Genomic DNA, 26,886 nt, shown 5'->3' with positions numbered 1-26,886 from the left:
ATCTGTCCTGCAGCAGGCGCGGGGGTTCCAGTTTATCGTCGAAATGGCGGAGACCGGAGACAGAATGGAGGTAAGCTAGAGCCAGACAAGGCCATTGCGCTTATAACACATACAGTATCAGTTAGCGCGTTACTGGCGTAGGGGAAGCTTTATATAAGCCGTTTTGGTTCGTGAGGCTATAGTATTTGAACGGATTTGTTTGCTGCGTATGTAGTTATTGTTAGGTGGTTAGAAATGTGCTCATACGCATCTTGAGCATCCATTTTAGCCTGCGCAGACAATTCATTCATTTCTCCTCACGTGTCTGCAGTGCTAATTGGCTACAAGAGTGTAGCTTTAGTTTTAAATGTGAGTCACAAAATTGTTTTATTTTTTTAATAGCTAGGCTAAATCACGTTAGCTTTTCCATTGTTCAGTTTTCCTGCTGGTCATTTAGACGGCACGCTGGTTCACTGATAAGCTAATTCTTCTTGAATGACTTATTGTTGTGCACAGACCGCATGGGATTGAACTCCGCGGTCTCTTGGCCACGAACTAGTGTTTTACTGCTTATGGCTTAGCTAATAGACCACGAGGAATTACTTATTAGCCAACATTTTGTAAATAGCTGTGTGGCAAAGAAAAAAGTCGACCACATTTTTGCCCACATGGATTAAATTCAAAAGTTTGAGAGTCCTTCCAATAGTGTTATATGATCATGTTAATATACATGGAGAATATAAAACATATCACTTTCTTTCTACAGTGACTTAAAATTGTCAGGCTGAAGAAAAATATATATATAAAAATAGTTTGGTCCATCTTGGGTGGTCCCCACTGGCTTTAGATTGGGTGGGCAATACCATTTATTTTATTTTAGATACGATACGAAGCACTATCAAAGCCAGTATCGCTGATTACGATGCTTATACCGATACCTATTATTATTTGTTAAAATGGGTAATTTTAAAAGCTTTTTTTTTTATTTTATTTTTTACATTTATCTTAAACGGAAAATTGTTAGTCTTCTGTTTTGTTTACCGTTTATTAACATTTACAGAACGTTATCAGTGTAATGCCATATTTAGATTTATTGAAAATTAACTTGATGCAACTAGAAGCTTGCAATAAATTTTTTTTCATGGAAACTAAATAAGCCTAATAAAATAACGTATACATTTTTTTTCCCACCATTAGGCTAACTTTAGATTTGATATTTGTATTTTTAGGGTCGATATTCCCGATAAAACATCAATACGGAAGTAGATACTTTAGGCTCAGTCTGCCCATCCCTTGTCCGTTGCTACCACAAGTTAAATAAGCTGGTTATTGTTGCATATAGACCAGCTTGAAAGTAGTCACTGTGGCTAACCTGTAAAACTAGTAAAATATGGTCTACAAAACATACAAGGCAATCAAATGGTTTTAATTCTACATTTAAGCAACTGGACTGGAACATTGACTGCTCTCTGCTTTTTTCTTTTCATCGGGGTGCTTAAAGAATCATCAGGCCACCTTTATCAAAATAACTTGTTCTTTTTAAGTTTGCCTATTTAAAGCGTGAGATGTTGGCAAAAACGTATGCATTAAGTGTACTGGTATCTGTACAGCATAGTGATCATCTGTTTGTTTCATTGTGGTTCATTTGATGTCTCCCCCCTTTTAAGGTTTCACAGGGAGAGAGCTCAGTTAAGCCTGCAGCAGAAGACATGACCTCCAAGGATTACTACTTTGATTCCTATGCACATTTTGGTATCCATGAGGTACAGTCTTATTGGACCGTAATGTCTGAAGAATAATGGTAGCACATCACGCACTATTTAGATTGTGAACCGTTAAATTGTGCTAACTAACTTTGTATTCTGTGTCCACAGGAGATGCTAAAGGATGAGGTTCGCACTCTGACATACAGGAACTCCATGTTCCATAACAAGCATCTGTTCAAGGATAAGGTGGTGCTGGATGTGGGAAGTGGAACTGGCATCCTCTGTATGTTTGCAGCCAAAGCTGGGGCAAAGAAAGTTATTGGGGTGAGTGTAGGGCCCACCATTGGGTGTAGATATGGATATCGAGTAGTTTAGTTGAAAGTGGTACCTGTGTCCCCTGTTTATGTGATTGGAAAGTAATCAAGCTGTGGTTTTGTCAGATTCTTAAATATTAATTTTGGTCATTCTTTTCCCAGATTGAGTGCAGCAGCATATCCGACTACGCTGTGAAAATTGTGAAGGCCAACAAGTTGGATCATGGTAAGGGCCTATCAGTTTTTGACTTTCACAATGTTGTTAAAGTCATTAGCAATTTTTCAGCAGTTGACAAGTTGAACACAATGTAATAAAGCTGAAACCTTATTGTTTCTCTCTAGTTGTTACCATCATTAAAGGCAAGGTGGAGGAGGTGGAGCTTCCCGTGGAGAAAGTAGACATTATCATCTCTGAGTGGATGGGCTACTGTCTCTTCTATGAGTCCATGCTTAACACTGTCATTTATGCAAGGGACAAATGGCTGGTGGGTGTATGCTTATGTCCTTGTAAAGTATTGAAGTCCCTAAGCTACTCAACGAAATTGTGCTTGCTGACCTAAATTGGATCAATGTTCATTCTGGTCATGTTTCTCTCTTTCAGAAACCTGATGGTCTGATCTTCCCTGACAGAGCTACGCTCTACGTCACTGCTATTGAGGACAGACAGTACAAGGACTACAAAATTCACTGTACGTGTCTATCTAACAGCGGTTACATTGAAAGACCTCAATAGTGCATGTTGAAAAGTATTTCTGACAGATGCAGCCTTTAATGGTTTTCATGTTTGCTTTATCAGGGTGGGAGAATGTTTATGGCTTTGACATGTCCTGTATCAAGGAAGTGGCTATTAAGGAACCACTAGTGGATGTTGTTGACCCTAAACAGCTTGTTAGTACTGCCTGCCTCATCAAGGTTAGTTTCCTCTATTCTGAAATGTGCTCTCAAAATAATTTGTCTTGAGAAAAATTCTGATTTCACCCCCCATGCTTTCTCTTATTCAATCCTCTCTTTCTCTGTGTATCAGGAGGTGGACATCTACACAGTGAAGATTGAGGACTTGTCCTTTACATCACCATTCTGCCTGCAGGTGAAAAGGAATGACTACATCCATGCGCTGGTCACGTACTTCAACATAGAGTTCACTCGCTGCCACAAGAGGACTGGCTTCTCTACCAGTAAGTTCCCCCCCCCGTTTGTTACCAGGCATTTTTCTCATGAGTGTTCGTATGAATTGAATTTTTTTTCTCTAGGCCCAGAGTCTCCTTACACTCACTGGAAGCAGACAGTGTTTTATCTTGATGACTATCTGACGGTAAAGACTGGAGAAGAGATATTTGGCACCATCAGCATGAAACCTAACGTCAAGAATAATGTAAGCCCCTTTATTTGATCTGCCTCTAGCATGCTGAAAAATCACTTCTAGAATAAAATCTGTTCTTCTAGCTTTACCAACTGAGCTGGTGGATATCATGTTTTACAGTAATGTTGTATTGCCATGGTAAATATTATTCAAGCAGGTAGCTAAAATGACTTAAGCAAGATACCAGTTTGGGAATGTCAAGAGATGCAGGGAAAAATATCAAAGCAATAAGTGCAGTGCTCTTTTTCCATAATATTGAATTGATGCATTGATAAAATTTAAAGGCAACATAGCATGAATACACAGGGCCTGGCTTCAAATTAAACTTTTGATTCACCTTGAATTAAGGCATAACAGTGAAAAAACAAGCTCAATATATAATTGAACAGAAAATAAAACATGCCGAAAGTGCTTAAATACAGTATTGGTACAGTTCTACTGCCTTGATGGTTAACTTCCTGTCCATTAGGTGGACTTTTTATATATATATATATATATATATATATATATATGTGTGTGTGTATATGTAAATTGTACGGTTTCTATACTCTGCTTTATTTTTCCCCCTACAGAGAGATCTCGACTTTAATGTCGACATCGACTTCAAGGGTCAGCTATGTGAAGTGTCCAAGACATCAGAATACAGAATGCGCTAGATTCCTCCTTTAGTGTGTGTGTGAGAGTGAGGCAAATCGGAGAGCCGTATATGTTTGTGTGTGTGACCATGTTCTCTTTGTTCTATGACAACGTATGACAGACATTTAAAAAAAAAAAAAAAGAATTCTTGTGAAATATTGTCTGATGTGGAGGATTTGTGAGTTCTTGAACATTTTTAAATGAATGACTTGGTTTCATAAATACGCCAGGGGGGACTCAAAGCATTTTTTTATTGTGCAATATTTTTATGTACAATTCTTTTTGGCCCAGTTTTTCCAAATTTTAGGTGTACCATCTAGCTTCAGTGCTCCCTTAGGTACATGCTTGCACACACATGCCTGCTTTCTTTTGCCTGTGAGTCTGTTGGAGGGCAGTCTCTTTGGCTGAATTGTTAGTGTATATGGCTTCATGCCATCCATATTTGTTTGTTTGTTTTTTGTTTTTTTTCTTGCATAAGAAAAACAGTAGGAGTCTCCTGTGTCAGTTTCTGCCCTACTATGTCAGCATGCCTGTTGGTTACTGTAAGAACTGTAAATCAACTAATTCTATCTGGTAAAGTCAGCATCCTCCTTGTAGGTAAAACCTGTTGTCTCGTTTCACTATGGGCTTGAGCTCTGCCCTGTGACTAGTTGGCTGAGTCCATAACATTTTGAATTTCTGCTCTGTACTTTGTCCGTTACAAAGAGTAGAAGGTGTTTAGGCATTTCTTTTAGACCATCAGTAGAGGGTGCCCCAAGCTCTCCATTTTGTCTTCTGTGGAGGAAAGTTTTTATTCATCTAGTGCTCCTTTGTCCTCATCAGTTACCATAAGTTTTTTTTAACATACTTTTGTGGCACAATCAGAGGATAATATTGAATTATGGATGAGGCAACCTAGTAATTGCTTGTGTAACTCATAGGTGGTGTTAATGAGCACTATTTTAGATCTGTTGACTTTTTAATGTCACTGAGGAGAAGAAAAAAAAATCATTCAATGAATGACTTTTTAGTTAAGCTTATCTGCTGCTTTTTTGCACTGTAAGCACTTAAAACAAGTTTCTCAGACTCGGACCTATAGTTTTATTCTGGTAAGGAAACCTTCAGACTAAATAGTGTTTTCAGTCGAGGGTGATGCTTTCCTGTGTTTGAGTAACTTTACATTGGCCCATATTGTGACTCAATTTCTCATAATTTTTGCGGAGTACTACAGTGTTTTTTGTCCAGGAGTGCGAGTTCACGTGTTTTGTGTTTAGCACTGGTGTGGGTTATTAACAGACAGGCATTTGTCCATTTAGGAAGTGTATTTTTCATTCTTTTTTGAAATAAAAACAATAAATTGGAATTCTTGTTTTTTGTTTTTCAAATAACTAATTATTTGGATAAGGCTGACCAAATACCTTTAACCAAATAGTAGTGTTGTTTAGTACTATAGTTTCCTATTACACTCGAATAATATCATTAATCAGAGGTCATGAATAGTGATAGGCTGATATATCGGCCAGGCCAATTAATCTGCCAATATTTGGTCATTTTGTGATTTATCGGCCTATAACGGTGTTTGCTTGGCCGATTAACAGAAGTGTTAACTTTCCCTTGTGTCAGTACCAAAGTCTACCAACAGATTTCTCAATGTATGGTAAACACTTTCTGTTTTCAATGTTTTTTTTTTTTTCTTTTCAAGTTTATGCAAATGTAAGTAAATATTGCATTAAATAAGTGTTTGTTTCACTTTAGAATTTTTGTTGTACATTTGATTTGCTGTTGATAATTGGTATTATGGTTATCTGAATTTATATCGCTCATCAACCATCCTGATCTCAAGACCACTAGTCATGACTACTAATATTTAGATGCGGCGATCAAGATTACGCTGTCCCAAATAGTACGTACTTTTATCCTTTAAAGTTTATTAAACTTAACTAAAGCCAAATGGTTAGTCTGAAAGCTAAGATCACAGATTTGGGGTAACATGGACAATGTCATCTGCTAAAGACAATAATTTCAGAGTAAGTCAGAATATAATCAAGTTTATTTGTCAGATAAACATGTATAATGCCAACTAAGTAATCAATTCAGAAATAATCAATACACAACATCCAATGCTCAAAGATGAATCTTAAGAGTAAGATGCATACATGACATTTAAAGAATAAGACATAGTGTTGCATCATGGGGTTCATCTGGCTACAGAATACCCCTGACTACTTTGCAAGCTTCCCTTAAATATCCAGACAGAATAAGAATAGCATTCTGAGATGCTATTCTTCTCACTACAACTATACAGAGCGTGTTATCTGAGATACCGTAGACTTTGTCAGCTCGAACCAGTCTGGCCATTCTCTTTTGACCTCTCATCAAGGCATTTCCGTCCACAGAACTGCCACTCACTGGATGCAGTGGTGGCTTGGCGGTTAAGGCTCTGGGTTAATGACTAGATGGTCAGGGGTTCAAGCCCCAACACTGCCACGATGCCACCATTGGGCCCTTGAGCAAGGCCCTTGACCCCATCTGCTCCAGGGGTGCCATATCATGGCTGACCCTGCACTCTGACCCCAGCTTGGCTGGGATATGAGAAAAAGGGGCAGTGGTAGCTCAGCAGTTAAGGCTCTGGATTACTGATCAGAAGGTTGGGGGTTCAAGCCCCAGCACTGCCAAGATGCCACTGTTGGGCCCTTGAGCAAGGCCCTTGACTCTATCTGCTCCAGGGGTGCTGTATCATGGCTGACCCTGCACTCTGACCCCAGCTTAGCTGGGATATGTGAGAAAAAGAAGAATTTCACTGTATATGTGCAAATGTATAATGTGATAAATAAAGAAAATTATTAATTAATTATAATTATGGATGTTTTTTTTGTTTTTGGCACCATTCTGAATAAATTCTAGAGACTGTTGTGCAAGAAAATCCCAGGAGATCAGCAGTTACAGAAATACTCAAACCAGCCCATCTGGCACCATGATCATGCCACGATCCAAATCATTGAGATCAAATTTTTTGCCCATTCTGATGGTTGATGTGAATATTAACTGAAGCTCCTGACCCGTATCTGCAAGATTTTATGCATTGCACTGCTGCCACACGATTGGCCAATTAGATAATCGGATGGATGATTGTTGGTGCCAGATGGGCTGGTTTGAGTATTTTGTATCTCCTGGGATTTTCACGCATAACAGTCTCTAGAATTTACTCCGAATGGTGCCAAAAACAAAAAAAATCCAATGAGCCGGAAATGCAGACGGAAATGCCTCGTTGATGAGAGAGGTCAACAGAGAATGGCCAGACTGGTTTGAACTGACTAAGTCTATGGTAACACAGAAAACCACTCTGTACAACTGTGGTGAGAAGTATAGTATCTCAGAATGCTGTTCTGAGATGTGAGTTGGCGCTGTTTTGGCGGCACGAGGGGGACCTACACAATATTAGGCAGGTGGTTTTAATGTTGTGGCTGATCGGTGTATAGTCGGCCAATGGTAAAAAAAAAACACACACACACACACACCCACCCAGCAAAGAAATAATTTCTATAAATACCAAATCTTTGTTATGACTAAGTCTACTGATGTGAGAATGAGATCACTGTACCAGTCGCAATGAAACCATTTCAATGATACCAAACATTCACATAGTACATTATATTTTTATACAGTTATTCTGAGTAATTTAAGTCTAAAGACAATGGAGTGGGGGAGAAGAGACAAATGTTGAGAGAGAACAGATGAGAAAGGAACTTTCCACTCATTCACTCTGTGGGATGTGGAGACAAATGTCTGTATGTGTATTATCCATCTCTCGATAGACCAAAGATTTTGAGGTTCTTGCAGCCTTGCACAGTATTGCAGTATGCAACTATATATAGTTTTTGTTTTGGAAAAGCTTCCGTGTGTTTTGAAACTGCTAATCAGTAGTTTTAGAATAGAATTAATATTTAGAACCTTTCTATGCTTAAAGGAATATTCCGTCAGCATTTGTGGCATAACATTGAATATATATATATATATATATATATATATATATATATAATAATTTCAACTCATCCCCCCTTAAAAAAAATCAAGGTTACAGTGAGGCACTTACAATGGAAGTAAATGGGGACCATTTTTGGAAGGTTTAAAGGCAGAAATGTGTAGCTTATAATTTAAAAACTCATGTATTATTTGAGCTGTAAAGTTTAAATCGTAATTTTACAGTCATTTTATAGTTTTAGGGTTTATTGATATTACATCATCATGGCAACAAAGTTGTAAAATTGGCTGTAACACAGAAAAGGTTAGTAAGTGATTTTTCTAAATTTGACTAATTCGTATGATATCGTGCGACTGCGCTCATCTGAATTCCTACGACTTTCACTACAGCCAATGACGTCGCTGGACATCGTTTCCATCTTAATATGCTACAATTACTTGCTTCTGCCACACACAACAGCTTCCTATCATGTTTACACTATACTGATTGGTTAAGTTTAGATAAGGGGTTTGGGTAAGGGCATAATATTAATAAGTATATCCTTAACGCCTCGTGCGCGGAACTTGCGCTTCTGCATTAGACATCAGGGAATTTGCACGTGATGAAGTCGTATGAGTTTATGCAAACAACATCATGCGAGACCATACGAAATAGCCAACTCGTAAATGATGTATGACTTTTCATGAGATCGGGTTGATTTTATCACACTAAAATCATATAAACAAGCATATCGTTTACATCTTGTGGCTATACTTTTGAAACTGAGCATTTTAATGTTTACGGATTGGCCCCATTCACTTCCATTGTAAGTGTCTCACTGTAATCCAGATTTTTACTTTTTTTAAAGAAAAGGAGGAGAGTCTAAATTTATTTTTGTGGTAATCAATATTATGCCACAAATACTGTTGATTGAGCTTAACTTGTATTGAACCTGAAATTTTCCTTTAAGTTTCTTGCTTCTCATTATGAAACATTAATGTTGCACTGTTTGTGTCTGTGTTACTGGTCCAATAAATGTGACAGGGGCTCTGTATTTATGAACCTTTTCCACATGTATGTAGAATCGAGTATTCACCGGTCATTATATCTCTGCATGATAGAAATTTATTGACATTGGCACAAAAAAATCTTTAAATATTACATCATAGAAGAGTATGTGAAAGTTTAGTTGTTAAAGATACTACATCATTTCCTCAATAAATACATTTTAGTTAACCTAATATACAAACATCTCATCAAGCTATGGTCAAACATTTAAGCAGCCCTATGTGCCACATATGAAGAGTTATGATGTTACTCTGTGCATTTAATCAGCATACAAATATCACAGCATATCAGATCTGACCTGACCAGTTTTCATCCCACCATCTCAGTTAGTTATTCAAGAATATAGGAAAGTAAGTAAATATCTACCACTTAGAAACAAATTATATAAGGCACATGTTGTCATTTCATATAATTAAGAAACATTCCAAATCACTCTTTATAATGGAAAGAGACACATTTCTATTGCCCATTTTAGTTTAGTATCCACACCAAGAAGAGTATACAGCACCTTACAGCACCTTCCACTCTTAACACATCTCAGGTCTCTTCTTGGCTGCTCTGCAGCGGAGAACTTTAAGGAAACTGTCAATTTTGTGGGAGTCCCTGCGGAAGCAGGACAGGAGGAAATGGAAGTTGACAAGGCGAGAGGTTTTATCCTGGCCCAGGTTGCTAATGTAAAAAGGGAGATCGGACAGGTTCTCTGAAGATGAGCCCATCTATAGAGAATTAAACATTTGAAGTCAGAGACATCATGAGAAAGAAGGACATCTAGAAGGAAAATTTCTAGATTAACACTGCTTTAGGTTTATTACAGATTTCACTTTGCTGTTATTTTTACTTAAATCGTTCAAATTTGCTTCATGTTGTCTTCTTTCATGAACTGCACTTTCACGGACACAATCTAATAGTCAGACCAACCTTGTGAACGAGGCGCTCCAAACCTGCTCCCAGACTGTTGATATTGTCCTGCAGCTCCCTGGTTTTGCTGTTAATGGTGTTGCGTTCTGGATGTGCCAGGCTGGATGCCTCAGAAGAAAGAAGAGCAAGGGGATCGGACCATGCCAGCAGTAGAGACCGAGTCAAAGCCAGCAATTCATCCTCCTATTGAAACAATCATATAAAATGTATTTCACCATGCCACATTATAAATAACAGCACGGCCCATCCTCTAACAGAGAGGACAATACCTTTATGTGTTAGATAATCTATCCATAATGCTGAACATTATGCAAACTGATTCATCTTCCAGCCTAAAACCTTTTTTTATTGTATTATTGTTTTGCATGTAGTTTCATACGACACCACAAGAGGGAGTAAAACATTTTTTTCAAGAAATAGCAAACATGACAAAGTTTAGTGGTTCAAGAGTTAAAACTTACAGTGGAGTAACTGTATCACTTCACCCAAAAAAAGAAAATTTTGTCATTATTTTCTCACCCTCAAGTTGTTTCAAACATGTCATACTGGTTTGGAACAATATGAGGGTGAGTAAATGATGACAGAATTTTAATTTTTGGGTGAACTATCCCTTTAAGACTAGACAGGCAGATGAAAAAAGAAAAGAGATGAAGATGAATGCCGATAGTTCTTACTGGCACTTTAAGGGCTTGATCTTTGTCATTGGGAATTTTAAGAGAGGACGTGTGGCACATCGACGGACGAGGCATCATCATTCTCCCAGTTGGAGGAAAGTGGGAATCCTGTGGAAGAAAGTAAGGTGAAATTTGAAATAAATAGAAAAATAGAGGTTAATATCCAACGAAACATCATGACTCTGGCTTGCATTCATCCACCAATCTCATATCAAAGTCACATAGAGCACACAGAGCTTCTCATGGGCCTGGAACTGCAGGCATGTAACAACACATACACACTCATACGTTTATTATGAGAGGGTTTGGCACTGACCAGATCATTGGTGAGAGAGGTGCTAAGGGAGTGCAGTTTGTCTGAAAGTTGAGAGGCTCTCTCCAGTAAATCGTTCAGGCCAACACCGTAGATGGAGACAAACATGCACATCAAAACAGTGACTGAAAAATAAAGAGAAAAGAAAACACTGACATTAAACACAAGAGAAGGGCAATTCAGAAAGCAGATGGAGGCAGCTGATGTCCACAAAGCTTGAAACGAAAAACACAAAAAGGGAGATGTAACATGGGAAGTAGGTGAGGAAAAAATTAAAAAATGCTGCGGGAAAAGGTTAGAATGAGAAAGATAACCCCTAAGGTTGGATAAAAAATCTGAGTATACCACAAACACAATGTCAACCTCACAAATAATAACAAACTACACACTTACCTGCAAAGTATAGTCTAGAATCTTGAAGGAATCGAGCCATCATTTGAACTTTTCTTATGTTTTCTTGCTTAAATCTGTGCTGTCTGCTTTCCTCTCTTGGGCTCTGTGTCATTTTCTTCTCATTATATAGTCTCTTTGGTCCTTTCATTTGGATATGCAGTAAGACTTACACTCCAGGTGTATTGTACCTAAACTAGTTCAGTCCTGAAACTAATGAAAAACATTGTTTTGAGGGTTTGGTTAATCAATAGTGATGAGCTGTTTGACTCTACAGGGCACAGGGGGGATGTGTCAGAGCAAAATTCTCCATCACTTTGATGTATGTAGAAAATAAATAAAGATGTCAAATAATTACTTGCCAGAGATTTTGACGACTAAGCTAACACACCTAAATATGGAGTTTATATAAAGTGATAAGCTGTGCTTGATTGTATTTTTTTTTTTTTTTTTTTTTTTTTTGGCATTCCAGAGTAAAGAATTGGATATACAAGTACACACAGCACAACATTAGAGATTTTTTTATTTTATTTACATTTTTGTGCGAGTGTTACCCAGTGTGATAGGAGATTTGAATGGAAAAACAAGTGGAAAATGAAAAGACAAAACAATCCACAAAACAGTTCTTCTTTCTTTCTTTTTTAAAAGGTAAATCTCAAATCAAATTTTATTTTTTCCTCAGCTAATTTTTCAACAGTAAACATAGAATTACCCATTTATGGTCTGTTGGTCCTAATCCAGTCATAATCAGTGACTGTCTCATGGAGATGACACTATTTCTCAATCTGATCTCATTCAGTCACATACTGTAGACCTCTTTCCTTCCATTTTCAGCACTGGTATTGGTCTACTGAATCCAAAGTGTAACTAATGTTATGTGAGTTCTCAATGTTAACATATACACAACTGATTTTTTTAATTTTAATTTTTTTAAGACACAAGCATGTCACTGAAGGTTTCTAAACATCATTAATACTACAAAAATCATTAATATTATAATTTTTGCAAGATCTATTTTGTCTGCTCTCAAACTTGGGATTGAGATATTATGCAAAAATCTGTCTCCCAAAACAACTCTTGTTGTGTGTTGTATTCAGCTGTTAAAGACAAAATCATGAAGCACTATAACTCACCTACAACTTGCTTTTTTCCTTTATTACTACTTTTAAACCAAGTTTCTCTAAATCCTGAGATGACAAATGGTGGCCATTTGGTCCTGTTTCCTCAAATGCTTAAGAAAAATGAACAAACAAACAAACAAACAAATGATTGCTTTATTTTTTGTCCTAGCAATATTTTATTTGTCATATTTGTGCATGTTTTCTTGGAGCATGATATGACAACCATTGTAGGTTGTCTTCAGTGGGTGTTTAAGGGGAAACAGAGATATCCTATAGATCTGAAACCAGCATTACCACATGAACATTCCCTTCTACTTACCAAAATCTCCTCCTCTTGTTCATCTATATATTTACAATGGTAAAAACATACCCAAACATTCACTGTTTGACCTTACAGTCTGACCTTGAGAACTATGCCCTCTTCTTCCTTGACTGCCCCTTGCTACAATATAAATAATCTAGGTGATCCATGTACTAATACTGGTCAATTAGAATTAGATTAAAAACTATTTTGGGTCTGAGGATTTGACTGATCTCTCAGAACTTACACAATGTAACACAAGTAGTTACTGAAGACAAAAACTCTCTTCAAGAGGACCCTACATGTGCATGATGGAGGTTCTGTGCAGTGTGTGCATTTAACACATACCATAGAGCAAATTTGCACCCTCACACTGGGAGACCCCTCCCCCCAGCAATGAGGAAACATTCATATGTCATGTCCTGCTGAAGACTGGGAGTTTATAGGTCCTCTTTTTTGGTTTGTTTTGTGTTGTGTTTGAATGGTGTGGTTGATGCCAGTTCTACGAAACTTTCCTGTTCTTTTTTTCTGACTTAATTCAGTCAGTATGCTGTCTCTCTCAGAGAGTATTGGTCTGCTCTCATAAAGGTTGACTTGCATGTTTCCAAGTTTGCTTGAGGAAATTCCTCTGTCGCCCCCCTTGTTCTTTCTCTCTCTCTCTCTCTCTCTCTCTCTCTCTCTCACACACACACACCCTAAATTCTACAGGTGGACATTTGAAAGCTTGTTGCAAAGCTCCTCTTTCATTTCTTCTTGTTTAAGAAAGTCCTTCTGTCCTCCTTAAAGGAATATTATGGGTTCAATACAAATTAAGCTCATCTGACAGCATTTGTGGCATAATATTTATTACCAAATAAATAAATAAATAAATCCAAATTGTCCCTCCTGTTGTTTAAAAAAAGGGTTACAATTATGCACTTACAATGGAAGTGAATGGGGCCAATCCGTAAATGTTAAAATACTTGCTGACATAAACAATATGCATGTTAACATGATTTTAGTGTGATAAAATCATGTACTAACCTATTCTGTGTAAAGTTATAGTCAATTTTATAACTTTGTTGCCATGACGACGTGATGCCATGTTATGCCCTGTGATCCCACAAAATCAATGATTTAAACAACTTTACAGCTCAAATAATGCACAAGTTTTAACAGAAGAATGAATGTAAGTGTTTTTATAAAATTATAAGAATCACATTTCTGCCTTTATACCCTACAAAAATTGGTCCCCATTCACTGCCATTGTAAGTGCCTCAACGTAACTTCCATTTTGCCTTTTCTTTAAAAAAAAAAAAAGGAGGGACGAGTCGAAATTATTTTTTGTTGTAATCAACATTATGCCACAAATGCTGCTGATTGAGCTTAACTTGTACTGAACACAGAATATTTTTTTTAATGCACAATATCCTGCAAAAAATCCTGATTTTACAACTATTGTTAACTTATGATTTGTTTTCACAGAGCTAGTGTTACATTGTTTTAAAAAAACCTTACAGGAACCTGAATAACACTCTTGAGTGCATTACAATTATTTGAATCTGTCACCTCAAATTGTCAAAGTTCGTTCTGCTTCTCTTTTCAATCTGCCCAGAGAACTGAGAAATTTTAAACATTGACCAACCACTGTCCTTTATCAACACATCCGTTTGAAATGTCCACTCATCCAATAAAATCTAAATAATCTCATTAAAATAATCACAGTAATTCAATCCCTGCATTGGGTCGTTTTGCCCTCCTCCCCCAAGACTCCTGAAGAAAGAGGCGTGGAACCACTATTAAGCACAGCCTTTAGTTCAACAATATTCATTTTGTTTTCCAGTTAACTTTTGCCGGATCCGTCAGGGCTGCAGAGCCAGGTAAAGTAGTTGGTTGACATTTCATGCTAATTTAATTAAAAAGACTTAGATCGTTAGCAGCGTTGTAAATGCATATGAATAAGATTTGGTTGTTCAGAGAACACGATGTTCTATGAGGAAGTCTGCAGAGATCCTGTACACGTAGTATTAAGTATTTTGCTCCAAAAGTAACAAAAGACTGCATAAACTATTGAATTAGACAGAAATGTAGGCTTATTCACCTGTGAACTGACATGTGTGGAAGCTGAGTTGTTGCACTATTTGAGTTCTAAAGAAACTTTCTGCTTTAGGTCTTAATAAGATATTTGCCATGTACAGGTACACTTATTGTACACTAATTACGGCTATGTGATTAAACTTTATTGTTTATATTTACAGGCATATTTGGCAGCAATTTATTGACTAATTCTTTTAAATTGTATTGTCCGTATTGGAAGTAAAATTGCGCCGTATAAATACCTCGCGCCTTTTGCAGGAATTAGTTCGGGCTTTATAACCCACCAAGTAAACATACAATACTAATAAGGAGCTTTTTGATGAACGCAGTGAAAATATTTGAGCATAAGAGGGGGGGCGGGGTGAGCAATGAATAGGACTGAAGTTTTAAAATAAGGGAAACTTAAATGCGTTAAGATTTAATATGCGTTATTAATGAAAATTGTATATCCTTTCTTATATGCTAACTTATGAAAACGTTCCTGACCCATGACTTATAAAAAATACATCTTTTATATGTTAAATATAATATATTTTATTATTTGTCTTCTTTATCTTATTTATATACAATTTGGTCGGTTTATATGTATTTTATATATATATACATACATTATATATATATATATATATATATATATATATATATATATTTAAATTTGTTGATCTTTTTTCCCTCATCTGTACTTGTCTTTATGACTCAGTGATTGTATTCATACATTGTTTGATCTTATTGAACATTTATATAGAGAAAAAAAAAAAAAACTCAGCACCATTTGTGGACTTTTCAGACGGTCCCTTACCCACCATAGGCAAATTTTCCAATTTACATCAATGTTAAATTAGCGATCTGGAACGATTTCACCATGACGGCATCTGACCATCTTAAATACGGGACAAATCGCGTCCCGTATTGGTTCAATACGGAACGCATCATTTTATCTTTTAAAAAGGGACGGGTGGCAACCCTAGCAACCTTATCTTATTTGAACACACCGTGAATTGTACAAATGTTCTGTTGTAACATTGTTTTTGATTCATTGTTCACGCACGAACGAACCTTTAAGTGTACAGCCGCTCTTGCACACTTAAAAGTATGCAACCCACTGCAATAAGTGCATACTTAGTTTTGGAGGAGGGTTTTGCACCCTGGGTATCACGGTACGTTCACATAAAAAATCATAGAGAAATAGGTAATAGTATTTTCATGACCTATATGATGCTAATTTTGTGGTTTATTGGATGTAGCGCGCACCTCACAACTGCAATACTGGGAAAAGTGTAAAGGTCGTGCCATACGTTACTATTATGTGACAAGAGTGGACGGCTGTTGGAGAAATTGAAATGAAGGGTGTGTATGAACACATGTTGCCATTAGGCGGCGCCCGTGCACAGTCCATGAGATGCTTATGCGTGACACAAATAGTGCAGCTTTTCTGTCCTTCACAGAAAGTCAAGTTTCTTTGCATACTTTTACACCTTTGTCTCATCAGCATAGTTCAAGCACCATGCAGTGAGGTGCAGAAAGAAGCACTTGCTTCTGAAGTGCATTTTGAGTTTTAAACCCCAAACTCTGAAAAGTGAATGTAATGGTTTGTTTAGATAAGTTGAACTTGTGCATCATTTGATCTTTTGCTCATGTGCACATGTGTGTCCTCTAACGCTACCCCCTCCCTCCCTGGTGTACCATGTACACTCCCCCTCCCACTTGCCAACTGTAACTCTCCATTCTCTCTTTTTCTCTTGCTCTCTTGCACATGCAACTACAGGAGCATACAGAGAAGGCACGCTCACATATACACATCAACGCCATAGACCATGTCAGACTCAGAGACTGCAGCTCCTGCCGAGACCCCTGTCCCGGCACCCTGTGTGGCCATCAAGGCAGATTTAGACAAATGGTAAGTGATTGGGGTGGCAGATGGTCCATCGGTACAGGTCAGTTGGAACCCTGTATGGACCTGATGAAAATTTGTTAAATTCTCACACTCCACAACATAGATATAATCCCACAAAAGCATTATTGTACTTCTTGAATGGCTAGAATCATTCTATTTGATACAGTTATAATACGCAGTGTAAATGCTAAATCGTGATGGCGATCCAAAATGGAGGGAGAAGTAAGAACCTTTCAATAAATGCGAGATGGAGTGTTTTTTTTTTTTTTGCACACGGGGTGATCTGGTATGGTGTCTCTTATGAAGCAGTCTAATGCCATAATTTAATTATGTTTTGTGAGCTTTTTAAATGCTTTGATTGGTGTCACTTTGATTTGAGTTGGCAGCATCAGTGGGGGTGGCGGGGCCACTCATTTAGGGGATTTGGGGGTTTTCTTCATTTTCGATTCTTCCTCACGCCTGATTGGCTGTTGGGAATGTGCCTGTGTAATGTCTTTCCTCTCGTTCGCTCTGCCATTCCCTCTTTGCCCTCTAGGTCTTCGCCATCTCTTTCCCTTCAGTCTCCCAGGCCTTGATTTGTCATGTTTGAGTGGTGACTGCTTACATTCATCACAATTGTTGATGTTTGTGGATGCACATTTTTTTCCCACAATTTTCTGCCTTCCCATGATTCCCTTCTGGATTAGTGGATTTTGTTAGTTTTTAATCCTGTAAATGCATAGGGATTATTATCGAAGATGATCATTCACTTTGTGTTTCATTGTGTTCATCCTTTCTCCTGATCATTGACACCAGCTATTGCCCAAGATGTATTTTGACCCAAATCCCCACACCCAACCAAAAATGAAGTTTTGCTGCTTTTGGTGTTTGTACTGTAGACAGGCCTGGGCAGCAGGAGAAACCTGATAAGATTGCACATGCCCTGACCTTTGGTGTGTGAGGACCAGATAGAAGGAGGGTGTGGGGTTGAGACTTTAGCCTGGACTCTGGTTAAATAATTTGTAAAGGCCCAGTGTTCCAGTTGGAGCATGACAGCATAAGACTGTTAGCAGCTGCAACACTATTTGCAGGTCAGTTTGTAATTAGAGGTAAACCGATATATCGGTTTTACAGATTAATCTGTGACAAAAGTTGCTTTTTGGAACTATTGGTTATCTGCAAATATCTATGCCGATAGTTGCAGATTGTTTAAAAAAAGAAAAAAAGAAAAAAGAAAAACAAAATTATTCTCCATGTTCCTCTGTGGCCAGCACTTGAAGTTAGACCACGACCACACTAATACTTTTTTGTCTGAAAACGCATCTTTTCTCTACGTTTTGCCCTTCCGTCCACACTGAGATGGAATTTTTGACAGCGAAAACTGAGCTTTTCGAAAACACTCACCCAAGTGGATCTGGTGAATATATAGGCTATAATAAGCTTAATTTGGTAAATACTTAAATATAAAGCTGTGTAACAAAACCAAGTCTCCGTCATTTTAAAATAATAGTCCCCGGTGTGTTTCGGGTTTGTTTATAGTCATAAGTCCCACGTTGTGCACCCAAATCCTCTTTTTTTTTTTTTTTTTTTTTTTGGTTATCATTTGGATTTTGTTGTAACAATGAACTGTATCTAGAATTTTATTCATTTTAGACTCTTGTAGCCTCTATATCTGTGCCGGTCTTTTGGTAAGGAAAGACTCAGCAAATTTGTTAACATTCAATACATTTTTTTTTTAAACTATCGGCCAAATAATTGGTTATCTGCCTTTTCCAAAACCTTATTTATCAAAATCCACTATCAGTCGACCTCTGTTTGTCATTGACATATGTGTGCTCATTCTGACCAGCAACATTCATGTGCTACTGACTAGATGAATGTTTAACCTCACAGAAGGCTAAAACTTTTAGTAATGTACACCACACAGGTATTTATAGCCCCCTCATAAATGGTTATGTGTAGATGTGTCTTATGTCATTCATCATGAAGTGTGACAATTTCTGTACACTGGATCACATTCCAGGTACACATTCCACCTGTTCTAAACACGGCACAATGTTCATCTTCTCCGGTTTAACCGGAAACAAAAGAGTTTGCTTTGCTTTGTCATGCTGCCCCGCATAGGGAATTCATCATGGGCTTTTGGGATGAGAAGAGGATTACAGTTATTGGTTTAACCCTAGAAGTAAGCATTTAACTATTGATCTGTTTGCATGTTGTAGAACATGTTACCTTCACATCCTTTCTGATCCATTTTCCCAGATAGCACACGTACATCTCAGAGATCTTTTCATCTGGAAAGCATCACAATACATTCTAAATCATAAATGTCTTAAAGACATCTGCTGAATGTATTATTGACATCTGAGACATACTTATTGACATACGTCTTATAGACATATTGCAGATGAGCAAATAGCATAAAAGATACATCTTCCAGATGTAAACACACGTTATCAAATAGACATCTGGGTGATGTACATGTGTTATCAGGGTTGATTCTTAGAGATCACTTTCTGGTAGCTTAAATTTGCTGCATTCCATAGTGATGACCTTATGACCTTGGCAGTATAGGCAGGGGTTAAATTGGAATGCCTCCGATTCAAAAACGAAAAAAATATTGGCAGTTTGTTTGTCGCTTCATTCTGTTTCCTGCATACAGGCTCCAATTAAGTTTCAGTAGTTCGCAAGTTAATGTAATCCTGTGCTAAGGATAGTGAAGACATGTGTGGCTCACTGTCCGGAGCGAAGGGCTCGAGGCTCGAGACTTGACCCGAGCTTGAATACCCCCTCCCGGATTTAGGATTAATATTTTATGGAATAGATAGGAGGAGATGGGGAGGTGGAGGGATGCTGGAAACACTCGGTACCACGTAGAGTTAAACAGCAGTTTATATACTCTTACTCTGGCAGTGTAATTGGTTGGATTAAATAAACTTGCTCCGGGGCCTGGGTAGCTCAGTGAGTAAAGACGCTGACTACCACTCCTGGAGTTCGCGAGTTTGAATCCCAGGGCATGAACCGAATTGGCCCGGTTGCTAGGGAGGGTAGAGTCACATGGGGTAACCTCCTCATGATCGCTATAATGTGGTTCGCTCTCGGTGGGGCGCGTGGTGAGTTGTGTGTGTATTCCACAGTGGATGGCGTGAAGCCTCCACACGTGCTGTGTCTCCGCAGTAACGCGCTCAACAAGCCATGTGATGAGATGCACGGATTGACGGTCGACTCAGACGGGCAGCTGAGATTCGTCCTCCACCACCTGGATTGAGGCGAGTAACTACACCACCATGAGGACTTGGAGCGCATTGGGAATTGGGCATTCCAAATTGGGGAGAAAAAGGGGGAAAACATTTAATAAAATAAAAATAAAATAAACTTGCTCCTCCTGAACCTTGTTAATAAAACTTCCTTTATTTTTATGCATTCCATCTCCATTTAGCAAGTGTGCTTGCTCCAAAACACATTTAAAGTTCTTTAAAGTTAATTACATAAGCATTGTGCTTCCGTCAAGTCTGTGTCGTAACCTAGTCAGTTGGGGTGGTTGGTGTTAGGGTTCCACTTCCTCAAAAAATACTAATTTAACCACTGAGTATAGGTCATACTACCTGCCAATATGTGAAATTGCTAGCTGTGACTAAACATTAACCACTCTCAGAGAGTCAGTGTATAGCCATTTTGTCCTAGGGTTGTCCTTTCCAAAATATTAATGAAAGGCAAATACTCTTAATCTTTTACACTTTCAGCACATTTTGTGCCTCCTGTTTCTTGTTTACAGGCCTGTGCTTGTAATGTTTGGAATGTATTGTTACAGACAGTTTTGCAAAAGCCCCCCTTAGGGTAGCGAGTGTTGCTCACTTAGTAATAAACAAAGGCCTCGGATTTATCTGTTTATAAGTTCCATGTTGTAAGATATGGAATATTGTTTGTAAGTTGGACATCCTATCCTTGAAAGTGGAGGTCTTTGTATTTACTTGTTGTGGTTAAGATCAGGGCACTTCAGGGCTGTGCCCTTTTTCCTTTTGCATTATATATGTGAAGGACTGGCCATCATGTGAATTATTCAGTCTCAATTTAGGGATGGTGATCATCTCCTTCCCCCAGTTGTCTGTTACTTTTTGGTGTCATTGTATTTTTACACCACAGACTGAAGGGTTTTAATGATTAACTTCCAAATTTAAATGACTTCAAACCAGTGTCCAGAAAATTAACCTTTCCATTAAGGGACAGTATTTTTAACTTTTTATGAGGGCATTTTTAGAGCATATTTGTTCTAACCATACAAAATATAACATAATATGACATTGTTTTATGCCAAATACCTCAATTTAATACATTTAATAAAATACATTTTCGATCTAAATGATCAGATAAGCTGTTACCTATAAACTTAAATGAACGTCATCATTTCATGCGATAATTAGTATACTAGTCCAACAATAGAGGATTAAGAAATATATCTGATGCCCATTCAACTTCAGGGGCAATTATGTCACTTTCATGCGGCATTGTCGCCCTAATCCCTTGGTAATTTATGACCCTGCTTCAGATCACCATGTTTCGGTTCATTTAATGCACTTTTGCAAGGATTAAAGTATTTTAAAATCAATTTGTCTGTCTTTCAAAACTACTTTTAAATCAACCATTCTTCCAAATCAAACCATGAGTGTTTTTCTTGACCAGTTGATCTGAACTGCTTTTGTGATCTCTAAAGAGTTGTCGTTTAGTGTAAGGACATAATCACATCCTAATTGGTTTTTGTCCAATAAAATGCAGCTTGTCCCACACACTGTTGATTAGTCTTGTGTTGAAGAGTGAACATCACAATGGGCAATTCTCCCACCCTCCTCCTCCTCGCATGTCCTCCCTCTGAATCTCTGAAGTATTAAAATGGCTGCCTATGTAGAGGAAATGCCCTTGGCCAGTGCAGCCACCCCCCCCCCCCCCATACATCCTTATGCCAATCCTTCATCACGTGGCTCATTAGAACCGGTCGGCATAAAGCTCTTTATATTTAAATTGACCAGCTGTGTGTTACATCACTGCTCACTGATGTCAGCATGTGAGATGCTGTGCAGATGATCTGTGGGGAGGGGAGCAACTGAAAACCCTTTCTGAGTGAGGGAGGGTTTTTTTTCATCATAATGTAGGTCACAACATCACCCTCTTCCATCAGTGGGCATGCCTCTTATCCATTACCTGCCTGAAGCAGCTGTTTGGTTGTTTGTTATGTGATTCCATGCGCTCTAGTGCTGTCTTTCTCTTCTTCACATGATTTATACCCCTCCCTCCCTGTGTGTCATTCCAACCCTCCTATTCGCTTCATCACTCTAATGCAGTGTGTCAGTGTCTGCCATTGTTTGGTGTGGAGAGGCTCAAATAATCTCGCTCAAACAAACTCATACATACTATCTCATTTAGTCCTTGTAGTACCCAGTCTGTCACGAGTCCTCTTATTAAATAGTCATTAGATTTATGATGTAGCAGAGTCATTTTGTCTTTAGAAGAGTCAGTATTCTGTCTTTATAGCACAGTTTATTCTGTGCTGCATTATGCAGTCAAATGTCTTCAGCAGTGTTGGGTGTAATCTGATAACAAAGTATTAATTTACTGTAATTTAAATACATACTTTTTAGTACAAAAAGTAGTGTTACACAATATATTTTAAATTCTTGTAATCAGATTACAGTTATGTTTTACTTTCAATTAAGGTAATAAGTACATCATTTGGGTTACATATATTTTGAAATAATATTATTTACATGTAATACATTTAAAATATGAATTCACATGTTCATATGTATGTCTGTGTTTTGTGACAGCTGAAGGGTGTGCGACAATAAACAAAGAAATAGAGACATTATTTTTAATTGGTTGAGTGGGGAAAAATTACGTTTTTGTGAAGTGTTTTAGAACGTAGCTTAAAAGCAAAGTAATTTGTAATGTGATTACTTTTTCAATGACATAATCAGTAAAGTAACCTGATTACAATTTTTAGAGAAGTAATTTCTTTTTTGAGTAACTTACACAACACTGGTCTTCAGATGTGTTTCCCAGTCCTTTTTTGCCCACAGCCCCATCAGTAAGGCTCATGTACCCCTTTTTTATTTTAATTTATTATAATTTGTTTTATTGTAATTTTTTTTTAAGCATTTTCTTTTAGTTTACTAAAAGAAACTGACTTTTATGTCAGTCCTAATAGTTTTACATCAAAATCTTTCCTAGTAACCCCTCTGGAACCGGCTTAATGGCCTTATTATTAATAACCTGCATTTTTTTATGTTGTCTGTGCGATGATGTTGATGTAATTGGTAAAAAAAAGCATAGTCTGCATGTGTACATGTGCAGGAGTAATACACTTGTGTTCTGTGTGATTTAGTGTAAAGGAGAATGGCGAGGAAGCATGTAAGGAGCTGATGGAGGCGTTTGCTGCCTGTGTGAAGAGCAATGCTGAGGCGTCATGAGGAGCTCAACATGCAGGAGAAGTAATGCACATCTACCTGCTGTCTTCATTCTCCTTTGCTTTGCTAGATGTTTATTTAAGTTATGTCAGCTCTGCTGGTGTGCCATGTAATGAACTTTATTTTCTTTTTTTTAAATGTCAATACAGCTGACTTGTCATTGTGTTACACTGGATTGGTCTGTGTGGCTATTGTGTTTTTAAAAATTACCAATGAGTTCAATCGCAGTTTCTGATCTCAGTAATCATGTTAATTCTCTCCATTTGTGTTTGTTCTCAGTGGATTACTGCACTGAGTCCTCCACCTTCCCAGCATTCCCTGCAGCTCATGGCACTGGACTCTGATTACTCTGATGGGGTTGGCAGCAGAGACCATACTTATGTCTCTTCCCTTCTCTACCCCCCTGTGAAGCTTAAATGGATTCCTACAACCACCCACTTCCCCTCCCCTTATGTGGATGATTGTATTGATCTGATCTGTAGACAGTTTGAAAGAGCTTATGATTTGATGTAAATTATGTGTCTCAGATGCTAACAAAGTGGAATAAAGATTTATAAATGGTTCAACATTTGTAACATTTGCTTCATCTTGACTGTATTCTGTGTTTAACCCATGTACCTAAAAGGGATAGTTCATCCAAAAATAAAAATTCTCATCATTTACTCACCCTCATGCCATCCCATATGTGTATTTCTTCTGCTGAACACAAGCAAAAATTTTTAGAAGAATATTTCAGCTCTGTTGGTCCATACAATGCAAGTAAATGGTGGCAAGAACTTTGAAGGTCCAAAATTCATATAAAGGCAGCATAAACATAATCCATTCAGTTGTATTGAAAGGACCTACAGAGCTGAGATATTCTTCTAAAAATCTTTGTTTGTGTTCAGCAGAAAGACAAAAGTAATATACATCTGGGATGGCATGAGGGTGAGTAAATGATGAGAGAATTTTCATTTACCTTAGACAAAACATACAAGCAGATATGCACTGCAAAAATGATTTTCCTTCTGAGTATTTTTGTCTGTTTTCCAGTAAAAGGACATACACATACTTTAAACAACATTAATTATTTATGTCAACATATTTTGTCTTGTTTCCAGAGAAATCTAACAAAATTTAGTAGCTTGTAACAAGAATTGTTTTTTGTTTTTTTTTGCCAATTTGGTAAAAAAAAAAAAAATTCGATTTAAAGGTAAAACATTTACAAGAATGTTTGGATATTTTTACCGGAAAATAAGACGAAAATACTCTGTAAGAAAATGTTTTTTGCAATATGGTCTTACCGAGGTGACTTCTGAATTGTCTTGGCAGTTTTATGTATTTACATAAAGTTTTATGTCCAGTATATGATGTAACCTTGTAAAACTTCCAGTGGTTTGCAGTTAAATGGATTTAAGGCAAGGATTATGTGGGTTTTGGTAATGGGTTTAGGTGACCTAAAGGGGGAGATTAAGCCTTCTAATGTCACTAATACACTAAACTTCTCACTTGAACTCCTTGGGAAGCTCTCAAATACACCCGCTCAAATCCCCAACTGCATTTATCTCATCTGTCAATCAATTAGACCTTAGGCTTTGGCTTGAACTGATCTTCTATAGCAAGCTTGAAAGCTAGAGGTGTGAAGACTTGTCCTATTATGTAAAACAGATCCTGAGGGTTTGGACTATGCTCAAGCATGCAAACAGTACATTTCTGGTTTGGTTTCATTTAAACAGTCCAAACCGGAATTGCATGCTTATTAAGAAGGCAAATGCATTGCCATGCCAATCTTCACCTGGCTTGCAGAAAAAGTTGATGAATCTTTTGAAAGTACCTGGATATCTCCATGAAGCACTTCTCGTGTATGATCTGAAAAAGGTTTTATTTAACAGACACATCCTTAACTATGCTATGTTTTTATTGAATAAAAGGTTTATACAATCAATCAATTCATGGAAAATGTTAAGTCAGCCCTTTCCTTTTGTGGCAAGTAGATTTTGTCCTCTTTATTGACAACAATCTCAACTAAATTCTTTTCTATTCTATTTTTTTTATCCATTATTTTTTAGATAATGTTCATACCTGTGGCAGACTTTAGGAGATGTTTTTATGGTAAAGTGTAATTGGTTGTTTTCTACATATCACAAATATTTAAACTTTAGTCACATCTGTCCATGAGTCTTTTCAAATGTTTTCCAGTAATGATGTGTGGATTATCCAGGTCTTTTTTTTTTTTTTTTTTTTTTTAAAAAAGCAGTAGTTGGAAAATGGCATGAACATCACTCTTGTTCCATCTCCCCCCCCTATGGTAGACTCAAAAACACAGACATTATCAAGTGCATACCCAAACATCCTTTGGCATCATCCTAGGTGTAATTATTGTGTGTGTCTCGGCAGATACTGCGTCCTATAGCATTACCAAATTTCCAAAAATATTTCTCATGTGTTTCCATGTAAAAGCTGACATCCTTCTGTCAATACACATGGTGAGAATAGATATTTAGGCTTGAAGTAAGGTACACTCTGATGAGGGAGGAGGCTGTGCTGTTACTTTCCTGGAGATCTTCCAGAAAGGAAGAAGAAGGGGAAAACTTTACAACAACTTTGGACTCTCATTAAAGACATACAGTTACAGAGGGAGGTCAGTGAATGTCCTGTGTGTGATTTCAAAAACAGCAGTTTGACATTGAGAAGCAACACTTGAGGGAGTTTATGAAAGTGCTGAGCTGAATGTGCAGGTAGAGGCTGCGGGCAGAAATCACCTCAGTCTGCTGATCTGCAATGAGATAACACAAAAGACCCACAGTAGCTATTAGATACCATGATTCTTGACAGTAGCTGTGACAACCTACATATTTGTAACCTTGAAGTAACACAAGATGAACTATATATGCACAGTTTAACGCATCTAGGTAGTCTAATGTATATAACTTTGTAAATAAGAGCTCCTGTGGGAAAATGGTGTTACAGACAGCATCTAGGGGTTGCCCTGAAAAAAAGCTGTGGTATTTTGCTACATAAATGTTTCTAGGTTAGATAAAGAAATTGGTAACACTTTACAATAAGGTTCTATTTGTTAACATAAGTTAACAACACAAGTTAACATGAACTAACAATGAACAATACTTTCACAGCATTTATTAATCTTTGTTCATGTTATGAACTAACATGAACTAACAATTGTATTTTATTAACTAACATTAACAAAGATTAACAACTGCTGTAAAAAATATATATTGTTAATTGTTTGTTCATGTTACCTAATGCAGGTTAACAAATGGAACCTTATTGTAAAGTGTTACCAAGAAATAATGTTACATTCACATTCTGTTTGCGCGACTTATCAATAACGTCTTTCCCGCGCTACACACGCAAGGTGCCTCAGTCTCTACTGCCACCTTGTGTTCAAGCACCAAAATGCAGGTAGACTATGGCGCATTCATTTTGCCGCACAGCAGTTTCACATGTGTTCTGTTACATTATTGCGGTTCTATATTTTCTAAAGGAAATGTCAAAAATGACACAAAAATATTCCATACAAAAGGGACATCCTATAACAATAACTGTTATAAAATAAATTCCAAGACAACCATAAACATAAATAAAAATGTTGACCAGTGTTGCTCAGTATTATAAGGAACGTGTTCCCGAACGGAAATTGGGGGGGAGGGGGGTCATTTATAGATGGGAATGTCGAGCATGTTCGATGGGAATCGTAAGGGAGGGAGAGAGATCTTTAATACTGAGACGACAACCTCTTGTTTTTACCATAGTGGAGAG

At 37.5% G+C, this 26,886-nt stretch overlaps 2 protein-coding genes and 1 long non-coding RNA gene across 3 annotated transcripts; 2 read left to right on the top strand and 1 right to left on the bottom strand.

Moving 5' to 3' along the window:
- Positions 1–5,337, top strand: prmt1 (protein arginine methyltransferase 1). The gene is made up of 10 exons (XM_051716573.1): positions 1–70; positions 1,647–1,742; positions 1,854–2,009; positions 2,162–2,225; positions 2,342–2,484; positions 2,601–2,688; positions 2,796–2,911; positions 3,024–3,174; positions 3,250–3,371; positions 3,932–5,337. Exons 1-10 carry the CDS (start codon positions 44–46, stop codon positions 4,013–4,015), a joined length of 1,047 nt encoding a protein of 348 aa, XP_051572533.1. The 5' UTR covers positions 1–43; the 3' UTR covers positions 4,016–5,337.
- A 4,193-nt stretch (positions 5,338–9,530) lies between these two features.
- On the bottom strand, positions 9,531–11,341 carry prl (prolactin). Its single transcript, XM_051716859.1, has 5 exons — positions 11,302–11,341; positions 10,912–11,033; positions 10,596–10,703; positions 9,922–10,104; positions 9,531–9,719 (listed from the first exon to the last, which is right to left on the bottom strand). Exons 1-5 carry the CDS (start codon positions 11,339–11,341, stop codon positions 9,531–9,533), a joined length of 642 nt encoding a protein of 213 aa, XP_051572819.1.
- A 3,090-nt stretch (positions 11,342–14,431) lies between these two features.
- LOC127451860 (uncharacterized) lies at positions 14,432–23,706 on the top strand. Its single transcript, XR_007899160.1, has 4 exons — positions 14,432–14,579; positions 16,562–16,693; positions 23,046–23,151; positions 23,407–23,706. It is a non-coding gene; the product is annotated as an uncharacterized LOC127451860 (long non-coding RNA).
- Positions 23,707–26,886: the final 3,180 nt, after the last annotated feature.

This window comes from Myxocyprinus asiaticus, chromosome 14 (assembly GCF_019703515.2).
Source record: "Myxocyprinus asiaticus isolate MX2 ecotype Aquarium Trade chromosome 14, UBuf_Myxa_2, whole genome shotgun sequence".
Taxonomy (NCBI): Eukaryota; Metazoa; Chordata; class Actinopteri; order Cypriniformes; family Catostomidae; genus Myxocyprinus; species Myxocyprinus asiaticus.
Note: the sequence above shows the minus strand (reverse complement) of the source record. Positions and strands in the feature narration are given on the sequence as shown.

Excerpts from the sequence above, each read along its gene's own strand:
- prmt1 (XM_051716573.1), top strand. The coding sequence starts at position 44 with ATGGCGGAGACCGGAGACAGAATGGAG. Across the intron at positions 1,743-1,853 it reads CACATTTTGGTATCCATGAG|GAGATGCTAAAGGATGAGGT; the intron begins GTACAGTCTTAT and ends CTGTGTCCACAG. Across the intron at positions 3,372-3,931 it reads AACCTAACGTCAAGAATAAT|AGAGATCTCGACTTTAATGT; the intron begins GTAAGCCCCTTT and ends TTCCCCCTACAG.
- prl (XM_051716859.1), bottom strand. The coding sequence starts at position 11,341 with ATGGCTCGATTCCTTCAAGATTCTAGACTATACTTTGCAG. Across the intron at positions 10,105-10,595 it reads ATCAAGCCCTTAAAGTGCCA|GAGGATGAATTGCTGGCTTT; the intron begins GTAAGAACTATC and ends TTGTTTCAATAG. Across the intron at positions 9,720-9,921 it reads TGGAGCGCCTCGTTCACAAG|ATGGGCTCATCTTCAGAGAA; the intron begins GTTGGTCTGACT and ends AATTCTCTATAG.